Consider the following 22,208-nt stretch of genomic DNA (forward strand, 5'->3'; position numbering starts at 1 on the left):
CCAGAGCGCTCAGGACCTCAGACTGGGGTGAAGGTTCACCTTCCAACAGGACAACAACTCTAAGCACACAGTCAAGACAACGCAGGAGGGGCTTCGGGACAAGTCTCTGAACGTCCTTGAGTGGCCCAGCCAGAGCCCGGACTTGAATCCAATTTAACATCTCTGGAGAGACCTGAAAATAGCTGTGCAGCAACGCTCCCCATCCAACCTGACAGAGCTTGAGAGGATCTACAGAGAAGAATGGGAGAAACTCCCCAAATACAGGTGTGCCAAGCTTGTAGCGTCATACCCAAGAAGACTCGAGGCTGTAATCGCTTCCAAAGGTGCTTCAACAAAGTACTGAGTAAATGGTCTGAATACTTACGTAAATGTGATATTTCAGTATTTTATTTTTTATAAATTCGCAACATTTAAAAAAAAAACTGATTTTGCTTTGTCATTATTGGGTTATTGTGTGTAGATTGATTATGGGGGAAAACGATTTAAGCCATTTTAGAATAAGGCTGTAATGTAACAAAATGTTGAAGAAGTCAAGGGGTCTGGATACTTCCCGAATGCACTGTAGGTAGAGTTAAAGTTACCAGGCAACAGGATAGATAACGAACAGTAGCAGCAGTGGGTAGCCATTTGATTAGCTATTTAGCAATCTTGTTTAGCAGTCTTATGGCTTGTGGCAGTCTTATGGCTTGAGGGTAGAAGCTGTTGAGGGTCCTGTTGGTTCCAGACTTGGTGCACTGGTACCGCTTGCCGTGCGGTAGCAGAGAGAACAGTCTACGGTCGGGTGCCTTGCAGTTGGCGTACGAAGTGGTGATGCAGCCAGTCAAGATGCTCTCAATGGTGAAGCTGTGGACCTTTTTGAGGATCTGAGGGCCAATGCCACATTTTTTCAGCCTCTTGAGGGGGATGAGGCACTGTCGTGCCCTCTTCACAACTGTGTGGGTATGTGTGGACCATGTTAATTCCTTAGTGATATGGACACTGAGGAACTTGAAACTCTCAACCCGCTCCACTACAGACCAATCGATGTGGATGGGGGCGTGCACGCCCCTCCGTTTCCTGTAGTCCACAATCAGCTCCTTCGTCTTACTGACGTTGAGGGAGAGGTTGTTGTCATGGCACCACACTGCCAGTCACTGACCTCTTCTCTATAGGCTGCGTCATCGTCGTCATTGATTAGTCCTACCACTGTCGTGTTGTCAGCAAACTTGATGATGGTGTTGGAGTCATGCGCAGCCACACAGTTGTGGGTGAACAGAGAGTACATGAGGGGACTAAGCACACACCCCTGAGGGGCCCTTGATGGTCAGCGTGGTGGATGTGTTGTTACCTACCCTCCACCTGGGGGATGGCCTGTCAGGAAATACAAGATCCAGTTACAGCGGAAGATGTTCAGTCCCAGGGTCCTGAGCTTGGTGATGAGCTTGGAGGGCACTATGGTGTTGAATGCTGAGCTGTAGTTAATGAACAGCATTCTTACGTAGGTATTCATTTTGCCCAGGTGGGTAAGGGCAGTGTGGAGTGCAATAGAGATTGCATCATCTGTGGATCTGTTGGGGCGGTATGCAAATTGGAGTGGATCCAGGGTGTCTGGGATGATGGTGTTGATGTGAGCCATGAGCAGCTTTTCAAAACATGTCATGGCTAAAGACGTGAGTGCTACAGGGCTATAGTCATTTAGGCAGGTTACCTTGGCGTTCTTGGGCATGGGGACTATGGTGGTCTGCTTAAAAGAAGTTGGTATTACAGACCGGGTCAGGGATAGGTTGAAAATGTCAGTGAAGACACTTGCCAGCTGGTCAGTGGATGCTCTGAGTACGTGTCCTGGTATTCCGTCTGGCCACGCAGCCTTGCGAATGTTAACCTGTTCAAAAGGTTTTACTCACATCAGCTACGGACAGTGAGATCACACAGTCGTCCAGAACAGCTGGTGCTCTCATACATGGTTCAATGTTGCGAGCATAGAAGGCATTTAGCTCGTCTGGTAGGCTTGCGTCACTTGGCAGCTCGCGGATGGGTTTCCCTTTGTAATCTGTGATAGTTTGCAAGCCCTGCCACATCCGTGGCATGTCAGAGCCTGCATAGGATTTAATCTTAGTCCTGTTTGATGTCTCGTCGGAGGTCGTAGATGGATTTCTTATAAGGATTAGTGTTATGCTCCTTGAAAGTGGCAGCTCTAGCCTTTAGTTTAGTGCAGATGTTGCCAGTAATCCATGGCTTTTTGTTAGGGTATGTAGGTTTGGTCACTGTGAGGACGACGTCGTCGATGACTGATGTGGTAAATTCTTCAATGTTATTGCATGAATCCTGGAACATATTCCAGTCTGTGCTAGCAAAACAGTCCTGTAGCTTAGCATCCGCTTCATCAGACCACTTCCATATTGAGCGCGTCACTGGTACTTCCTGTTTGAGTTTTTGCTTGTAAGCAGGAATCAGGAAAGGTGATCTAGAGTTTGGTGGCCTCTAGTTGCGGAGGTGACATGATGGTAAAAATAAGGTAAAACGGACTTCAGTTCCCCTACAGTAAAATCACCGGCCATGAGAAATGCCGCCTCTGAATGTGCATTTTCTTGTTTGCTTTGGCCCTATACAGCTCGTTGAGTTCGGTCTTAGTGCCAGCATCAGTTTGTGGTGGTAAAAAGACAGCTAAGAAAGATGAAAACTCTCTTGGTAAATATTTTATCATGATGTATTCTATCATGCAGCTTATCATGAGGTATTCTAACTCAGGCGAGCAAAAACTCAAGACTTCCTTAACAAAGAGACACACCCCTCCGGTCTCGACAATGCATAGAAAAACCATTCATGTCCTCGTTCAGCCACAACTCTGAGAAACATAGGATATTACAGTTTTTCAGGTCATGTTGATAGGATAGTCTCAAACTGAGCTCATCCAGTTTGTTCTCCAGTGATTGCTTGTTCGCCAACAGAACAGAGGGCAATGGCGGTCTATTTGTTCGCCAATGTAGTCTCATCAGGATGCCGCCTCGCCTGCCTCTTTTTTGCCTCAGCTTCCTCTTTCGAGTCCCGAGGATTACGATTAATGATCACTGTTCTGATGTCCAGAAGCTGTTTTCAGTCATAGTAAAATGATGGCGGAGACATTATGTACAAAAAAAGTTCAGATCAGCTTAAAAAAACACACAAAATAGCAGAATTAGTCAGGAGCCCGTAAGACGGCTGCTATCCACTGCAGCGCCATCTCAACTAACCTGTATCACTGGAGTTAACAGCTAGTGGACTAGAGAGGAAACACTGAGAGACCGAGACAGAGACACGAGAGAGAAAGAGAAAGAGAGAGAGATAGAGATAGAGATAGAGAGAGAGAGAGAGAGAGAGAGAGAGAGAGAGAGAGAGAGAGAGAGAGAGAGAGAGAGAGAGAGAGAGAGAGAGAGAATGTGTATCGGGAAGGACGAGAGGGATTGGGAGCGAGAGGGAGAGTTTGCATGCTGATGGGTGGTGAACATAAGAATGTGTGTAACTGTTGTGAGAAAGGAACCAGATGTATTTATATCTCTCTCTCTCTCTCTCTTTCTTTTTCTCTCAAACACACAAACACACACACACTCTCGCGACCAGCGGGACCTAAAGATGCTTCGAAGACCCAACTCTACAACCCGAGAGATTACCTTCATCCTGCTAATCACATTAACACAGGAGCTGGAGCTGAGATGGAGGGATGGAGAGAGAAGAGAGAAGGGAGGGATAAAGGTCTTTCTGAAGCTCTTCTCCAGGGTTTCACAGCGGGGCCCCACTACTCTGGCTGGAGAAGCCCGAGGGTAGCGGGGGTAATGAGGATTGTAACAGCACTGAAGGTCCAGGCCCAGCAGGAGGCCAGGCCTCATCACTGAGCCACCGCTAAGTCACATGAAAGGAGTGAGAAAAGCCCCTCACCAACGCCTCATCACCATCAAGGATAAGAGGCCAAAGAAAGAAAAGACAAGTCACGCCACACAGCTCCTAATGCTTTAGCCCTGGGCTTAGCAGCTCCAATGTGTCTCCAAAATGTCTCTCTAAGAAGCATCGATTGCATGGAGTTTGAAGGCAACAAAATAGTTAGAAGAACCATTTATATTTATATTACCAGTTATATTTAGTTATAATAGTAGGTCTAAGGAAAGGTTCCACAACTGGCGGCCCGCGGGTGGTTTTATTTGGGCCCCCAAGTATTCTGAGTCAAAATAGTGTTTTTTTCTCGTTTCTTTTTTTGTTTTTGACATAAAAGACTGTAAAAACACCAAGAAATCTGCTCCAAGTGATTTTAATTTTGGAAATCTGTTCCCAAGTATTCCCACACATAATAGAGAGACACGTGATCATATAAATGTAAGCAAGGTTTGAAATGATTATGTTTTAGTCAAATATTATATCTGTTTGGTCTTCTTGCGGTCAATTTCAATCTACAAATTATTTGTAATTATGTTCTGGGCCCCCGACCATCCGTTCAAGAAAAAATGGGGTTCTGTATAGAATAACAATGGTTCAATAGGCAGTGTTTCCTGACCCAAAAACATTTCATTCACAAGAGAGTTTTATATTACACTATTTATGAATGGGGTGGACATGTCTTATTTTCCCCTAGTACTTGTCTATCCAGGTCACCTACATAGTGCAGCGTCCCACTTTCTCTGTCTCTGTGGGTTTGAGGGGAAATTAATCAGGGAGTTTTAGGGCAGTGGTTGGAGTGGCTGGCTCAACCTCAGGGACAGCAGTTAAATCTTATTCATGTATCGACCTATATTGATATGATCTAGGGCAATGGGGTAGACAGACAGAGACATAGTACAGCTGCTACACTACATACGTACAAGTCCCCTGTCCCAGTCTCTCATTTGGAGAAAAGTCAACAGGAGAGTATTGGTAGTGTGTCAGTAAGGTGATGAAACAGTAAGACGGACACTTCGTTTTATAAGCTTGTCAAATAGGTGTATTTAGCAGCTACTGTTATGTTCATGGTGAATATGGCCGATCAAACCCAACCATCTAAGAGCAATTCAAAGGTATGACCCAAAATAATCATACATTTCACTCAGTTGCTTAATAAATATTGCATGCATTGGATGAGTCATTCATCGATGGAAGTCTTCCGGTCCTGCAGTTGTTTATACGAGAGTACTTTCTCCATCTCACTTCATTGACTGGAGTGCGTTAAAGTGTGAGTATTAAAACTCAGCTGGTAGAGGGGGTGGCCCACCACACATCCCTCAGGTTCCTCGGGTCCTATTAATAGGTTGCACCTCCGTCACTCGGTTGCGTCATGCCATTGTTATGAAAGTTCTCAAGCCGCCCTCTATCGGCGGCGCCATAGTGGTGCCCTACAGTGGTGATAAGCCCAGTCATTCTGGATTACACTATAGAGCCTGGAAATACGATGACATTGCTAAAGTAGTCAAATATTTAGTAGGAAACAACTTTGCCAGCATTATCATGTCGTCAAATTTACTTTAGGCAGATGGCAATGTTGTCATTAGCTAGCAAAGTTCCTCAAAAATAGCTAGCAATGCTAACGTTAGCTAGCTAAAATCCGGTGGCCTCCCATCAATCTTGGCGAGCTAGCTAACGTTAACGGTTGATATTGAACACACCCTTTCCAAATGAAAATGAACACATTCATTTTCCCATTGATGAATAGTAGGAATGTGAGACTTACTGGTGCAAGAGGCCTCGGGCAGGTCCATGTCTCCTCGATAGTATCCGTTGCGGCAGCCGCAGATGGTGGCAGCCTCCACAGTGGAGCGGCTGTTGGGGGGGCACTGCAGACACAGCCCTGGCCCCTGGGTGGACTTGAATGTTCCCTGGGGACACGCTGCAGGGAGGACAGAAAGAAAAGACAGAGAGAAAATTGCATTTAGACTCTTCATCAACATCCACAGTGTACTGTATGCAGGGCCCAACATTTAGGCTACCATTACTCCAACCAAAGGTCAGTCTTGCACACAAGACATTTCCTTCTGCGCAATAGCCTGGAGATGAAGTTACCCAAACGTTGACTAAGAGAATGTAAGTTGCCTCACTATAACCATCAATAACTGTCTACTCACCCTTCAACCACTTTAACCATGGCTCTCTCTGCCTTAGTGGACCTACAGTACATATTCTACTGTCATAAAACTTAACTCCAAAAAGAACAACAGATCTGATAGGTTAATAGGTGCCTCGCTTCATTTCAGTCTGAGTACACAGCAATAACATGGCTGTAATAGGTCCCTTAATTACAGTAAGGAAATTATGAGTTTGTTTGTTCACAATAATCTGTTTGAAGAATCACCGCTATGGAGGCTAGATTGCATAATCACACTGAGCCATGATAACATAAACAGCCATTACAGAGAATGCTAACTGCTCATCTGCCGCTCTGAGTGTGAATTGGCATGTGAATGTGGCGGCTAAATGAGTGAATTTCTATTTTCCCTCATCCAGGGGAGCTTGACTCGATACCAGTCAGTTCGGGCGCTCCAAAGGAACGGATTTTCTTCATGTTCCTGATCTGATTCTGGGCACCCTCCAGCCAACATTTAAACGGATTGCACAACCCAACTGAGAAGCACGGCTACAGCTGGATTTGTTCAAAGATGAATCCAAGGCAGAAGAAAGGGCTTCCAAACTACAGTTGATACACAGCGATAGTAATACCCACTGTCCTATAGTTATATGAAGTGGTGCATAATGGTGGCATTAAATCATCACTTGTTTAAGTATTCAGCTGTGTGTAGAAGTTAACTTATCTCATGACTTAGGAATGGTCCCAGTGTGGAGCTGTCACTCTGAAATCAATTGCCTGAACAAAATGCACATTTTCATAATCTGCAGTAGCATTGCACCATGACTCAACAGTCTATCCTCTACTAAATTGCCTCTCTCTCACGCTCAGCAGATAAGAGTAAAGACAGATTTATTTTTTTATAAGGTGCAGAAAGTGAGAGAATCCTTGGGGAGGGGGGGACTCATGGAACTTTAATTCATGCTTCAATCTCTTATCTACTCCAGAAAACTTAGGTTGTTCCAAAAACAGGAATTGTGACATGTTGCATGACAGAAATAAGGACCAGATTCAATATGATGAAAAGTAGATCCCAAGAGGAAACTATCAAACTTACCTAAGCATATCTTATGTACTGCTACAACAATTAAAACAGAGAACACTGGCTCTCTTACTAAGCCAAAGGTTTTAACGATCGTTTTCTCTACAAGCCGTTACCTCAGCACAGGCTTTCAAACATCCTTCCCAGCGAACACAGAAGTGGGCTAATGTAATTAAAGGGTTGGAAGTGAGTGCATTGCTACAAACGATATGAAGATAGATATGTGACCCGTTTCAGGAACCTAGGCGTATGTCGCAAGGCACGACTTCAATGGAGAGCCATTTGAACTTTCTTTTTTTTTTCAAATCAAAATGACACATTTCTAATTTTGACAGAAAGTGGTTTCATTTCAAGCTAACTAGCTAACATTAGCTGGCTGGCTCCCTAGCTAACGTTACGTGTATGACATTATTATTCGTATCCCAGAGCCGTTTGCTTTGCTAGTTAGAGCCTAATGTTAGCTAGCTAACGTCATTGAACCTGGTTGGTTAGTTCCCAGCAGATTCATGCAGGGTAGTAATGACATAATTTGGCACTATGTTCATTGTTGTTTAACTAGCTAACGTTAGCTGGCTGGCTCGTTAGCTAATGTTGGTGACGTACATGATCTTACACGTTGTTTACCTAGCTAGGTTCATTGCTTACCTTGCTAGCTAGCTACATGTCTTAAGCTAAAGTGTACTGTTAGCTAGCTCGCTAACGTTAGCTGGCTGGCTCCCTAGCTAACGTTACGTGTATGACGTTATTATTTGTATCCCAGAGCTGTTTGCTTTGCTAGTTAGAGCCTAATGTTAGCTAGCTAACATTGAACCTGGTTGGTTAACATTAGCTCCCAGCAGATTCATGCAGGATAGTAACGACATGATTTGGCACCATGTTCATTGTTGTTTAACTAGCTAACGTTAGCTGGCTGGCTCGTTATCTAACATTACGTGACGTGTGTGATCTTACACGTTGTTTACCTAGCTAGGTTTATTGTTTACCTAGCTAGCTAGCTACACGTCTTAAGCTAATGTGTCGGTAAACATTGGCAAAAAAGCGTAATGAAATTATTGCCACAGAGCTGGTTAGGCTGTTTTCATGTTATCCAGAGGTAAACAAATCATTGGACAGGGCGTCAAGTGTGGCTCTGAACGCTCAGAGAGCGAAACGAGATGGGTGGGGCTAAAGCTTAAGAGCGTGTGAATGATGCTGAATGGTGTAGACAAAGAAGAGCTCTTCACTAGATACCAAAACATTCAAATGCCATTTTCTCAAAAAGTGAGTTTACAAGTTTATCAACTTTCAAAGCAGAATTACTTTCCCATTGTTCCTCGAATGCAGTGTATGATATACCATTTTGTAGCTCTGAGTCTCTACTTTTATCCAATGTAAAAAACACAATTTCAAATGTTGCTACAGGTGGTGAGTCACATATATGGTATTGATTTACTTATTAAGAAGTTTGGGAAGCCAGATCAGATGGCCTATCCAGTTCTTGGAAATTATTATCCCAGGCAGGCTAGCAGGTACCCTCAGATCTGTGTGATAGCCCACATCTCCTTGTTCACTGTGCAGCTGCTTCCTATCGTCTCAAGTCATTTCAACCTCCAAATTAAAACCCTGACTACGGAACCGATAAGAGCACTAAATTAAATTCCTTTTTTTCTTCTCTCTCAGATAAGTACTCAATCCTGCTGCACTGTTTTGAGCACACCTATTCTACACACCACTGATACTGTTGCCCATGGGCCTGAGCTCAGACGCTGCTCTTTTCACTCTCTCTCTCTAGAAGTGTTTGTTGGAGCCCTGCTGAGTCCTGCCCCGCCTTGCCACTCACACAGAGCCTGCAGGCCTATGACAGCGGGGGCATGGTAAATAGTGCTAAGTAGCGGGCACACAGGGGCTTCCATATTACCCACACAAACAAGCGCCAACGTCCAGCCTAATGCCCACCCGCAGAGCAGAGTGGAGTCAGAAAGAAGCAATAAGCAGCACACTTATAAAACAACATAATGACAACATGCTATTTTTATTTTCCTTTCTTCTTTTTCAGTCATATTTTGCAATGGCTAATCTGTCCCTGGGAGCTATACACTTTTTTTTGAAATATATAACAAGCATGTACAGACAGCTAAGCTGTCATAAATGGCATTTATTTCTAATCTTAAAGCATTATGATGAAAAAGACAGTCTGTCATTGAAAGAATAAAGGTTTGGACCCACAGACACACCATACTGTCTTGCAGTAGTGGAGTCAGGCCACTCACTGATATTAGTTTTTAAACCCATCTGGCCAGGGCAGTCACAACCCAGAGTCCATATGCTCTGTAGTTGCCGCTAAAGTTTTCATATCATCACTATTGCACTGACATGTGCAGGGCCTGGAAGACAACAATTGGATCTGCACTGGTCCAATAACCCCATTGGTGCACCATTCTGACATGCAGTACTTGTTATAGTATGTTATTTTTTCAGAGGGTCAGAATCAAGTACATCTGGAACTATAATGCTGCATATAATAATTGCTGCTTTTTATGTGGGGAATAAGAGCAGGGGGCAAAACACATAGTGCAGCAAGAGTTATGACACAACATAGATGCTTGACAACATGAGTTTCAGTTTCAAGTTTTATTAGTCGTATGTACGGGGTACACATGGTATAAATGCTTACTTGCAGGTTCCTTCTCGACAATGCAACAACAATAAGCAATAATACAAGATACGAATATGAACATAAAGTAAATGGCTCAGTAGAATATAAAACATTTGAGCATAAGTATAATACAGGAAGGCACAATTTATAGTCCAATATTTACACGTGTTTTGGGGAAGGGTTAGGAAACATAGTAGTTGTCTATACATTGATATGTAGTGGTTGACCAGACCATTTGCAGAGTGAGGAGCTGATGAGAGGTCCCAGAGGATTCTGGGTAGAGGGGTCAGGATACGGACACAGTGCTGACGGACACTCAGATCAAAGGCCTCCATACAGAACAACAGCTGTGGAGTGCTGAAGGGTGAGAATAGAGATGGGACCAGTGGGACGGTGAGGAGCAACAATGAGAGGATATCAGCTGGCCCTGCCACCGTGGGACATGGACAGGGATACAGTGTCTAGCCTACACATGGGCCATGGCATGGGGGCCAGCCTAACGGCTATATTCTACCATCTTCTCTTGAAAAGATACTGAATTAAATATCATCCATTCCACCAAAGCTGTCAAAAATGTTTATAAACAGAGTAAGGAAAGGAAGGGATGGGTATAGAGTCATACTGTGTTCTCTCTGCTGTCTATTGAAGAGAGAACAGGCCCACAGGGTGTCTCTTTGCTCTCCTTAGGTGAAGGCAGAACTCAACAGAAGCTCAGGGTCACTCTTTGTTCTGGGATCTGTTAGCTAGGGATTAGAGATGAAGGAAGTGTTGATGGAGGGATGAGGGAGGAGAAAGAGAGAGACGCAAACAGAGAAGAGGGATGGTGTGGTGCGTGAGAGGGACTGTAAGTGTGAGTGGGGGGGGAAAGGTTTTTTATGTGAAACAGTGGATCTGGCCTTCAATCTCATGAAAATGAGAAATCTCTTTCTTTCTCTCAAGACACACACACACACACACACACACATTAATTTACTCTGCATGTGTATTTTCTGCTCAGGTCTGACCCTACTAGATAGGATTCTTGTTTGACATTTTCATTCCCATTGTCTTCTGTCTGCCAAGAACACACTGAGCTCTTGCAAACCACTGTGAATGTGCACAGCCAGGAACAAAAGCACGGCCCACAATCCAGTCAGCCAAAGAAATGTAAATATTACAGCAGAACATTTTCAGATGTGCCAGCACAGAAACTTGATCGAGCCTAAGCTAATATTTTCCTCTCTGCATATCATTTCCTTCAGGTTGGGTCCAATCCACCTTCAGCTTGTGCCAGGCAGGGGAGAGAATCCTGGATCAGTGAGGAATCAGAGGTCATCCCTCTCCACATCTCTCACTCCAAAGACTGCATGTGCTCCTGTGTAGAATTCCACTGTATGGGCAAGGCCATCGACACAATGGCCATCTACTACAGTGTGCATGCAGCTCCTGTATCAAAGGTTGAGAGGGACTTCATTACTCACAGTATAGGATAGGACCCTTACAGATAAGGCTAATACTAACCAAAGCCCATGGCTAAATATGGGAGAAAGTAAAGGCTTAGAAATGAATTATTCCAATGGCTTCAGAAGGGTGTGTTATCATCATCCCCCTCTCAGGTGCCGGAGTGAGGGAGCCTCATCCTGGGGAGACGAGGAGAGGGGAGAGTGAGGGAGCCTCATCCTGGGGAGACGGGGAGAGGGGAGAGTGAGGGAGGCTCATCCTGGGGAGACGAGGAGAGGGGAGAGTGAGGGAGGCTCATCCTGGGGAGACGAGGAGAGGGGAGAGTGAGGGAGGCTCATCCTGTGGAGACGAGGAGAGGGGAGAGTGAGGGAGCCTCATCCTGGGGAGACGAGGAGAGAGTGAGGGAGGCTCATCCTGGGGAGACGAGGAGAGAGTGAGGGAGCCTCATCCTGGGGAGACGAGGAGAGAGTGAGGGAACCTCATCCTGGGGAGACGAGGAGAGGGGAGAGTGAGGGAGCCTCATCCTGGGGAGACGAGGAGAGGGGAGCGAGTGGAGGGCTGACAGCAAACAGATTGGATTAAAATGAATGGCGGCGTACAGACCTGGTCTATCAGATGGTGAGAGCTGTAAATCCACAGGCCTGAGATCAGCCTGTAGACCTAAGAGGTCAAACAGATGGAAACCCAGAGCTGACCATAAATCAGTGAGATCACACATGACCCATGTATCGAACAGCAGCATACATGTCTGGAATTGATGGAAGCTGTATGAAGCTTTCTTGAATCTATATGGGCTACCAAATAATTGCATTTCATTTTATAATTGAAAATGGGGGATTTATAGAGATAGTAGGTCATGTATGTGGCAGGTTGTAGATAGTTTACTGCATCAGAGCAGAGCAACAGGTTAGCCAAAGTGTCTGTGATATAACGCATGAAAATAAGTTGGCATCTTTTGCTCAAGGAAACCAAAATGGGCATCTATTAATAATCCCAAAGTACTCCAAACGGCAATATTCACATAAGAAATAATCTAATTGAATGTTAATCAGTCTCAGTGAGGGTACAGGTTACTAGCCAGTAGCGTCATAAACAGGAAATGTGAAAAAGGGGTAATGTAATGTATGGTTTATAGGAAGGACAGTAGTCAACCAAGGACCCCGTGAGAGGTTGTTCCTCTACTTAGACACCAGAGTACTTCAGTCTGGGAGCTGGGGCCGACCAGGGTCGTGGCCCCACTTGACCAGCTGGATGATTTGTTGTGCTGAACTGCAGTTAAAGCAGCATGGGCTCGCTGACCGGATCCTCAGGGTCACAGGATGGTATTGCGTGTCTCCTCAGAGCCCTGTTGAGGGCCCCGCCTGGCACTGATGGATCACCACACGTTTCCTCTAACTCCAGCCGACTCATACAGTGAGGGAAAAAAGTATTTGATCCCCTGCTGATTTTGTATGTTTGCCCACTGACAAATAAATGATCAGTCTATAATTTTAATGGTAGGTTTATTTGAACAGTGAGAGACAGAATAACAACAAAAAAATCCAGAAAAACGCATGTTAAAAATGTTATAAATTAATTTGCATTTTAATGAGGGAAATAAGTATTTGACCCCTCTGCTAAACATGACTTAGTACTTGGTGGCAAAACCCTTGTTGGCAATCACAGAGGTCAGACGTTTCTTGCAGTTGGCCACCAGGTTTGCACACATCTCAGGAGGGATTTTGTCCCACTCCTCTTTGCAGATCTTCTCCAAGTCATTAAGGTTTCGAGGCTGACGTTTGGCAACTCGAACCTTCAGCTCCCTCCACAGATGTTCTGTGGGATTAAGGTCTGGAGACTGGCTAGGCCACTCCAGGACCTTAATGTGCTTCTTCTTGAGCCACTCCTTTGTTGCCTTGGCCGTGTGTTTTGGGTCATTGTCATGCTGGAATACCCATCCACGACCCATTTTCAATGCCCTGGCTGAGGGAAGGAGGTTCTCACCCAAGATTTGACGGTACATGGCCCTGTCCATCTTCCCTTTGATGCGGTGAAGTTGTCCTGTCCCCTTAGCAGAAAAACACCCCCAAAGCATAATGTTTCCACCTCAATGTTTGACGGTGTGGATGGTGTTCTTGGGGTCATAGGCAGCATTCCTCCTTCTCCAAAGAGCTCGATTTTGGTCTCATCTGACCACAACACTTTCACCCAGTTCTCCTCTGAATCATTCAGATGTTCATTGGCAAACTTCAGACGGCCCTGTATATGTGTTTTCTTGAGCAGGGGGGCCTTGCGGGCGCTGCAGGATTTCAGTCCTTCATGGCGTAGTGTGTTACCAATTGTTTTCTTGGTGACTATGGTCCCAGCTGGATTGAGATCATTGACAAGATCCTCCCGTGTAGTTCTGGGCTGATTCCTCACCGTTCTCATGATCATTGCAACTCCACGAGGTGAGATCTTGCATGGAGCCCCAGGCCGAGGGAGATTGACAGTTATTTTGTGTTTCTTCCATTTGCGAATAATCGCACCAACTGTTGTCACTTTCTCACCAAGCTGCTTGGCAATGGTCTTCTAGCCCATTCCAGCCTTGTGTAGGTCTACAATCTTGTCCCTGACATCCTTGGAGAGCTCTTTGGTCTTGGCCATTGTGAAGAGTTTGGAATCTGATTGATTGATTGCTTCTGTGGCCAGGTGTCTTTTATACAGGTAACAAACTGAGATTAGGAGAACTCCCTTTAAGAGTGTGCTCCTAATCTGAGCTCGTTACCTGTATAAAAGACACCTGGGAGCCAGAAATCTTTCTGATTGAGAGGGGGTCAAATACTTATTTCCCTCATTAAAATGCAAATCAATTTATAACATTTTTGACATGCGTTTTTCGGGATTCTTTTGTTGTTATTCTGTCTCTCACTGTTCAAATAAACCTACCATTAAAATTATAGACTGATGTACGTTTGCCCATTCTTTGTCAATGGGCAAACGTACAAAATCAGCAGGGGATCAAATACTTTTTTCCCTCACTGTACATGGCGACACACACACCAACATAAACACACACAGACACACACATTTCCATTCAGTCTGTTACTCAAATTCATGTCGGCATGGTCTTCCATTTCCCTCTCCTATCTGTCTCAATCATGGCTTTTCTCCAGTCTCTCAACAGATATGATCTCGGTGGTCATAAGGCTGCTGTTTATCTGACCTCTCATCTGGAGACTAAGGACTCCCAGCAGCCTCTCCTTCTGAGATGACAGAGCAGAGGGCACTGCAGCAGGAGATGAAAAACTCAGCATAAACTGAGAGATGCAGTCCAGGAGCAAAATAGCTTTGAAAGCGTATCATATTATTCATTTATATACATTAGCTTTGCTATCATAGTAAACCAACCTGCTTGCATGGGTGTGTTTGTGTGTGTTGATATCATCCACACAAACAACCAAATAAATAAATAAACAAACACAGTCAGTTATATTCACTGTATATACTGTACATCTAGCTGTACTAGTAGTCTGCCTTAAAAAATGAAGTGAACCATTTTTCCATATTTGCGCTTGACACTGTAGTTCAAGTGAGAAATATGAGATGAACAACCTCTGATACAACCAGTGTGGAAAAGGACCATGGAGTTGGTGGAATCACCCTTTAATTCATGGCCGCTTGCGCTTGGACCAGAGCGCTTTAATTAGGTTGGGTGGAAATGTCCGACAGAGCTCAACTCATTAAAAGGAGGAAATCGCCACCGCCCGACCTCGCTGCTTTTTCTCCCCCTACTCTGTCTAATCCAGACAAAAAAACTATCCAGTAAACATACCACTTTGTGGTTAAAGGAATTCCTGCCTCAGTCTCCTCCTTTCCTCTCAGTCACCTGACCCGTGACCACCTGTTCACCTTCACTATTGTCAGTCATCCTACCTGTTCCGGCTACACACACAGATTCCAAGAATCTTTCAACCAGCGAATGGCTTAAATATTCTTGCCACGTTACACAAAATGGGCTTTAAAGAAAGCCCTGTGTGACATCATGCCATCACGACTTCCTCTCTCGCACAAGTCACAATGTTTGTTTGCTTGATATTTGGCTCCTGCTATTCTGTTCTGTTAACTAATTTCCTCCAGTGTTTTTCCAGCCTTTGAGAAGATGAACACAGCAGCCATCTCTCTAATACTGATGGGGTTTTTCCAAGTAAATCCCCAGAAGACCAGACGGCATGAGTCACTGGTCAGAGAAAACACAGGTAGACACAAGGACCCTCTATGGTGTTTTCTTTACTTTTATTTTCCATTGTGGTAATAGAATAGAAGCTGACTGATCCCCAGTCTGTACTTGCCAAACTGTCTGAGGCCAGAGCAGATCAATAGCAAAGCGAAGACCTACTCTAACTAGTGACCTTCTACCATCATCTTTCATGACATACTGTACAGGGTTATTCTACGTTATCGATTCAACTACGCCACATCACTTTGCACCCAATGACCTATAAGCGTGGTGAGTTGTAGAAGATTTAGTGGTATTATATTGTTTTCAGTCTGATCTACAAGTAATGTTTTAGTAGAGACTACCATGAACTGTGCAATACACCAGGAAGAAACATTAGATGACCATACCTATAGCACATTAAATTAGGTCTACCGGTAAATTCACACATAGTAACTGGGGATGGCAGCTCATTTAGTAAACAACACAGTGTTCTTTTTTATGTGACCTGTATCTCCCTCTGTCCTCTTTCACCGTATACCTGGTCTGGGAGGTTATTTTGTATTGCTTATACAATTTCCAAAGTGTGTGTGCATGTGTGTGTAATACATCTTTAGAGAGAGAGGGGAGTGTTTGTGTTAGTTTGTGTGTATGTGTCTGTATGGTGGGAAAAATGTTTGTGTGACTTGGCAGCAGGGTTGGGGTCAATTCGAATTGAGGAAGTAAACTGACATTTTTATTCAATAATATTGAAAAAAAACATTTATTTTCGATGACTTCTCAATAAACTGAAAAGTAGAAGCTATTTCTTTCAAAAGTCTTTCCATTTTTGAATTTCAAATTCAAATCACTTCCTGAATTGACTGCCTTCAATTTGAATTGACCCCAACCCTGCTTGGCAGGCACCATCCCTCTCACTGATAGAGACAAAGGTCGCGTTCCCCTGCTCAGACATTGCATGCATCAACCAATGGTTGCGTGCCACATCATCGACTGTGTCATCGACTGACCGATTGCTATAACATATGTTGTGGTTGGCAGATACGTAAAATACCTATCCAAGCATTGTAAGATCTGGCATGCATCAGCAACACCTGGGCAGAGGAACACGCCCCATTTATTGATCATTCACTGCCCATGCTCTCTTTCCAGGACCCCTGGTGAGGCTGTCCACAAACAACGCCTGCTTGAAAAGATGCTGCTTGAGAACGCCAAAGGCTTCAGCAAACAGGAGGGAGTTGGAAGCAGAGAAAGAGAAACCTCTAAGGAATACGGCTTCATACTTAACTCAAACTTGAATATGCACCTTGGCTAGAAACAATGTTCTATTCTGAAAACCTGCTATTAAAGGATTTTCTGTATCAACTGATGGACATTCTTTATGAGTGTAGAGCTGTTATGGAGGACCCTTCATAGGACCATAACAGTTGTAATGAAATAACATTCAGTTAAACTAGGGTTTATTATAGCCCTTCCACAAACATTATTTGTTATTTGTTTTTTATTTTTATTTTTTATTTTTATTTTTTTACTTAACACTTATTTTTCTTAAAACTGCATTGTTGGTAAGTAAGCATTTCACTCTAAGTATTCGGCGCATGTGACAAATAACATTTGATTTGATCTCTATCCAACTCTCTATCCAAGCATTGTACAATTGTGTATGGGCCCATGTTCTTGGAAAGCAGGTCTCTTTTACAAAAGCCCATTCACCATGGTTACGTCGCAGCTGGTGCTGTACTGGCACGTCCCTGGTCTCCATACTGAACAACAGTGGGGTCCAACAACAGACGGTATCGCCTGTGAAATCTGGAGGACAGGACGCAGTGCCAGCCCTAAACTTCTGGGATTTGTTCGGTTTCAGGGAAAGCTGGCAGGGCCCGATGCCTCCAGCCTGGCCAGTGATCAAAGGTTTGGGAGAGAGGGGGATTGGGGGGTGGCATGCCAGCAGCACACAGCATAGCCCAAACAGATGAGCCTGCTAACAGAAACACATTAACATTCAGTGAGCAGAGCAACCTCAGCCAGACTCAGCCATGGAGCTCTCATCCCTCAACAATGCTGTACAGTCACACAGTGACTCTGTTTCTCTCTGACTGAGACACACCGCAAGAGATAGAGAGAGAGATACCAGGGAGAGAATGCCATGAGAGAGAGTTCCAAAGCAGAGATAGATAAATAACTTAAATTTCAATGAATAATTTCCATTACTGCCACCATGGTCATTATGATCCAGGGCCCTGCTGTTTTGCTTTGTCTTAATGGCCGCCTGAAATGCTCAAATGACAGTATCATACTAGAACTGGATTGAAGATGTATGTTTTATATCCACACACACACACACACACTCTCTTTCTCCTATTTAAGTGTGTGCTACTGCATAGTGTTGTCCAATGAAATGACATTGGCACCTGAAACTGGCTTTGATCAGGGCTCAGGCCAGAGCCGGTAGGTGAGCAGGATTAGAGTGGCATGCCACTGTCACCTGACCTGTGAGTTACTAGTGGATGGAGGGATGGAGGAAGAGAGAAGGCAGGGAAATGAACAGAGATGAAGGGATAGATGGCTGGCCTCCATTAGCTCAGCAGATGGAGGGGATCAGGAGTTCAGGGCTCTGCCTTCCCCTCTGCACCCTGCAGAGAGCTGCTCATCAGAGGGATAGACACAGTCCAAATGAGGGGGACAAAGGGTCACGCAGTCACCTGGATCCTGAGATGAGGTCCACCATGTTACTGCTATTACAGTCTATATAGGGAGCTCTCTGTCATAACAGTCACTGAGACCATGATGAGGCTCAGAGAAAGAGAGCCAGAGAACGAAAGATAGGGAGAAAAAGAGTCCCACTGAGCACACACTGATTGAATCAACGTTGTTTCCATGTCATTTCAATGAAATTTGGTTGAACCAATGTGAAATAGACGTTGAATTGTGCCCAGTGGGGTAGGTGTGTATGTACAGTGCCTTCAGAAAGTATTCATACCCCTTGACTTTTTCCACATTTTGTTATGTTACAGCCTGAATTTTAAATGGATTAAATTGAGATGTTGTGTCACTGGCCTACACACAATACCCCATACACCAAACATTTCTAAAAACATGTTTTCACTTTGTCATTATGGGGTATTGTGTGTGGATGGGTGAGAAAAAAGTATATTTAATATATTTTGAATTCAGGCTGTAACACAACAAAATGTGGAATAAATCAAGGGATATGAATACTTTCTGAAGGCATTGTACATGCTTGCATGTATGTGTCAGTGTGGTTGTGTGGCATCACTTAATCCAGTTGCTCTCAGGTCAGAGCTACCTGAAGTCTGCAATTGATACCGCCACAAACAAGGGAGCAGACAAGCAAATGTCTGTCCTATAACGAGAAGTCAAATTAAAATGATTTTTCTGAAAACAATGTAAACACTCCATGTAAATGAAGCTCGTTTATCTAATTACAAATTACAATTGAACTTTTTGTGAACTAAAATAGGTGAAAGTACATGGTTACGTTACTGAACCCATCAGTACCAAAGGAATTCTGTCTCTCATGCCTTATGACCCATTTACAGTAAACATCTGTACAAATACTCACCACATAACTTGCACCCCTCCACCCCCATCAGCCCAGGGAGCCTGGCCCAGCTTTTAGAGGCTATACAACTCAGTGCTCCATTTGACACTACAGCTGGACCATGCATAATTACTGTAGTGCAAGGCTATGACACAATAAGCAGAAAGAATGAGCAAATGCATTTTGTAGAGACAAAAAACCTACTCCACTCTGCTGCTGCTCATTGGTTGATTAAGTGCCCAAGCTAGGGAGGTAGGAATCGTTAATGGACTGTCTCTATCCACAAACCCCAGGAGGGCCCCAGTCTTGTTGATGTCCACAGTAGGGGACTGAATCACAAACAAACAACAACACGGGCCTGCACTTCAAAAACATGCCCTGCGGATATTAGCAGCCGCTAGCACGCTCCGAGACATACAGGCACGTTCCATTACACTACACGCTATCCACTACTCAACTACACTACACGCAACCGCGCTCAGCTGGGTGCCACACACAACTTCAATTATTCAACACTAGCCCAGTTTGAGCCCATGTGGATCATCATTATCAGTGTTTCATCACGCCTGTGGATAGTACTCCCCATGCACATCCTTACCTTTCACATATACTCATTACACATCAAACTGAATGCACGGAAGTGGGTCATATTTTCTAACTGTATCTACTTCCTCTGTGCTAATGACAGGGTGGTAGATTACAGAATCATAAAACAGTTCACATAGGATTCAATGATGCTAATGCTAAATGAAGCCCACCAGGTACAATGAATGGATACCAACTATACCACACATCCAACTTACATCTAAGTAAGGTAAAGTAGCCCTTTTATAATACTTTTTGCATTGTATAGTCAAGGAAAAGCTATGAAAACCCAGCACGAGTGAGACAATCTGTGCTGGGCTCCTGACGGGAAGGCGGGCGGAGAGAGTAGTGTGGTGCCTAGAGCGCTCTATCTCGCCTGGTAGGTGGAGTGGAAAAACACTCACGCTGAGATGGATGGCCCAGAGAGACACAGTGCATTCATCCACCCCTCCCAGGTCCAACACCAACAGAGGGACGTGTGGATCCACTCATCCCAGACTGGGAGCCTCCTCCGAGGCCTATGGCCCACCAGAGCCAGCCCCTGAGAGACGGAGCTCCGCATCACCACCATACTACAGCCCCTGTCGAGCTCTGTCTTTCAGTCATATTGCGGCTCATACTAACTCTCCATCAGTCAGTCCCTGAGTCCCAGACACACACGGCACACTGAATGAACACATTTGATTTGCAGAGACAGACACAGACACGCAAATGCAAACAAACAGTGACGAGAGGGGTTTGAAGAGGAGTCCTTGACAGTTGGACAGAAGAACAGTGGGTGAAGGCAGAGACAAACCGCGAGCGAGAGGGAGGGTGGGGGGCAGAGAGCAAGACTGTTGCCATGGTGAAACAGCAGTCTATGTGCTGGCAGATTGAATAAATGACCTTGACCTTGTCATCTCATTTAAATATAAAATATCTGTTTTGTCTGAAAGAACTCCAGATCTCATTTCAATTATCCGTCCTTGCCGCACTGCGAATGCTACGCACGCACCTGTCTGCTTTTTCCAACCCTAGTGTTCTGCCAGCACATTCACAATTTAAAAGGGCCCTATCAAAGAAGAGAGAGGGATAGAGAGAGAGATAGACAGAGAGAGAGAGAGAGAGAGAGAGACAGAAAGAGAGAGAGACAGAGAGAGAGAAGAATGTCTGTTAGAATAGAAGAGCAGAGCCAAGGCGGTTTTAAAGTCAGGGCCACGCTCTCTGTGGAGCAGGCAGCCAAGGCCACAGAATGACACTGAGGAGGACAGCCACAGAACAGAACCGAGGCTGCCAGGGTCTGTGAAGCTGAGCTGCCTGGAACTTCACACGTCTCAGATCCATGTCTCCCTGGGCCAGGCTCTGATTTCTCTCTGTAGTCGCCCCGCTGTTCGCCAGATTTGCTAGAGCCTTCAGAAGTCACAGTTAGATTAGAAACCGTCTTGTGTCACCCTCTGACAAATTGTGTAACAAAACAACGTTTGGCTCTCTTTTCTTACTTTTATTTATTTATTAATTTTTTCGTACCCACCCCATCCCTCTCATCCCCTTTGTTTCTCTCATCCCCTCTCTCCCCAGGCCTCTCCCTGAACTGAAACATTGGCGCACTCGCTCGTTCAAAGAGAATCTTTTCAAGCAGGCAATGTTTGTGGGCAGCCTCACCAGGTGGTCCTGGAAGAAAAGCATGGGCAGTGACGGATCAATAATTTGTCTCTCTCAGTGAGAGGGATGTTCTGTGCCAAGTCACACAGACACCGTCTGCATGCAAGACACAAAGACAAACACTCACACCAGACCTTGGTTCAAATATATCTGTATTTCATTATTTCTTATTTAAATACTTATTTTCTGTGTATTTGAGTATTTTCAAATAATGTCGCCCAAATTATCTATGTCTATTGGAAGTATTTGAAAGTATTTTCTAATAATTTCCTAAAAAGCCGATAATTTGAAAATATTTGAAAATATTATTTCCAAATTCATTATTTCAAATACCAAACAGACCTGGGTTTCAAATGCATGGGAGAATATATTTGCATTTGAAAATACACAGTATTTGAGTGTTTTCAAATACATGCCAATACTTTCCAAATATATGGCAAAATAGAAATCTAACTGGATGGTCTTCAGAGATAGAGGGAGGGGTTGATGGTAGCCGAAGGATGGGATTAAAAACAAACAAAAGACTATTGTAAAACACATTGTGTCTGTAAAATGTATATAGTATGTATAAGCTGGAAGTAGAAGCCTAAGTGTTGTTGTCCATTAGTTTACTCCAATTAGGGCAGGGGTGGTAGTGTTATGGGAAAATAATAAAGGAACAAACATTTTAACCAGCTTCATGAAGTAGTCAACCTGGAATCCATTTCAATTAACAGGTGTGCCTTGTTAATTTGTGGAATTTATTTCCTTCTTAATACATTTGAGCCAATCAGTTGTGTTGTGACAAGGTAAGGGTGGTATACAGAAGATAGCCCTATATGGTAAAAGACAAAGTCCATATTATGGCAAGAACAGCTCAAATAAACAAAGAGAAATGACAGTCCATCATTACTTTAAGACATGAAGGTCAGTCAATACGGAACATTTCAAGAACTTTGAAAGTCTCTTCAAGTGCAGTTGCAAAAAACTATCAAGCGCTATGATGAAACTGGCTGTCATGAGGACAGCCACAGGAAAGGAAGATCCAGAGTTACCTCTGCTGCAGAGGATAAGTTCATTAGAGTTAACTGCACCTCAGATTGCAGCCCA

The 22,208-nt window shown here is 44.2% G+C and overlaps 1 protein-coding gene across 1 annotated transcript in view; it reads right to left on the minus strand.

Annotated features, from left to right (window-relative positions):
• Positions 1 to 22,208, minus strand: part of LOC121533433 (ephrin type-B receptor 1) — a 204,028-nt gene that overhangs the window by 69,546 nt on the left and 112,274 nt on the right. Inside the window, exon 4 of the mRNA XM_041839371.2 lies at positions 5,648 to 5,803. Within this exon, the coding sequence (XP_041695305.1) occupies positions 5,648 to 5,803 (156 nt within the window). The remainder of the gene's footprint in view (positions 1 to 5,647; positions 5,804 to 22,208) is intronic.

Source organism: Coregonus clupeaformis, chromosome 20, assembly GCF_020615455.1.
Source record: "Coregonus clupeaformis isolate EN_2021a chromosome 20, ASM2061545v1, whole genome shotgun sequence".
NCBI lineage: Eukaryota > Metazoa > Chordata > Actinopteri > Salmoniformes > Salmonidae > Coregonus > Coregonus clupeaformis.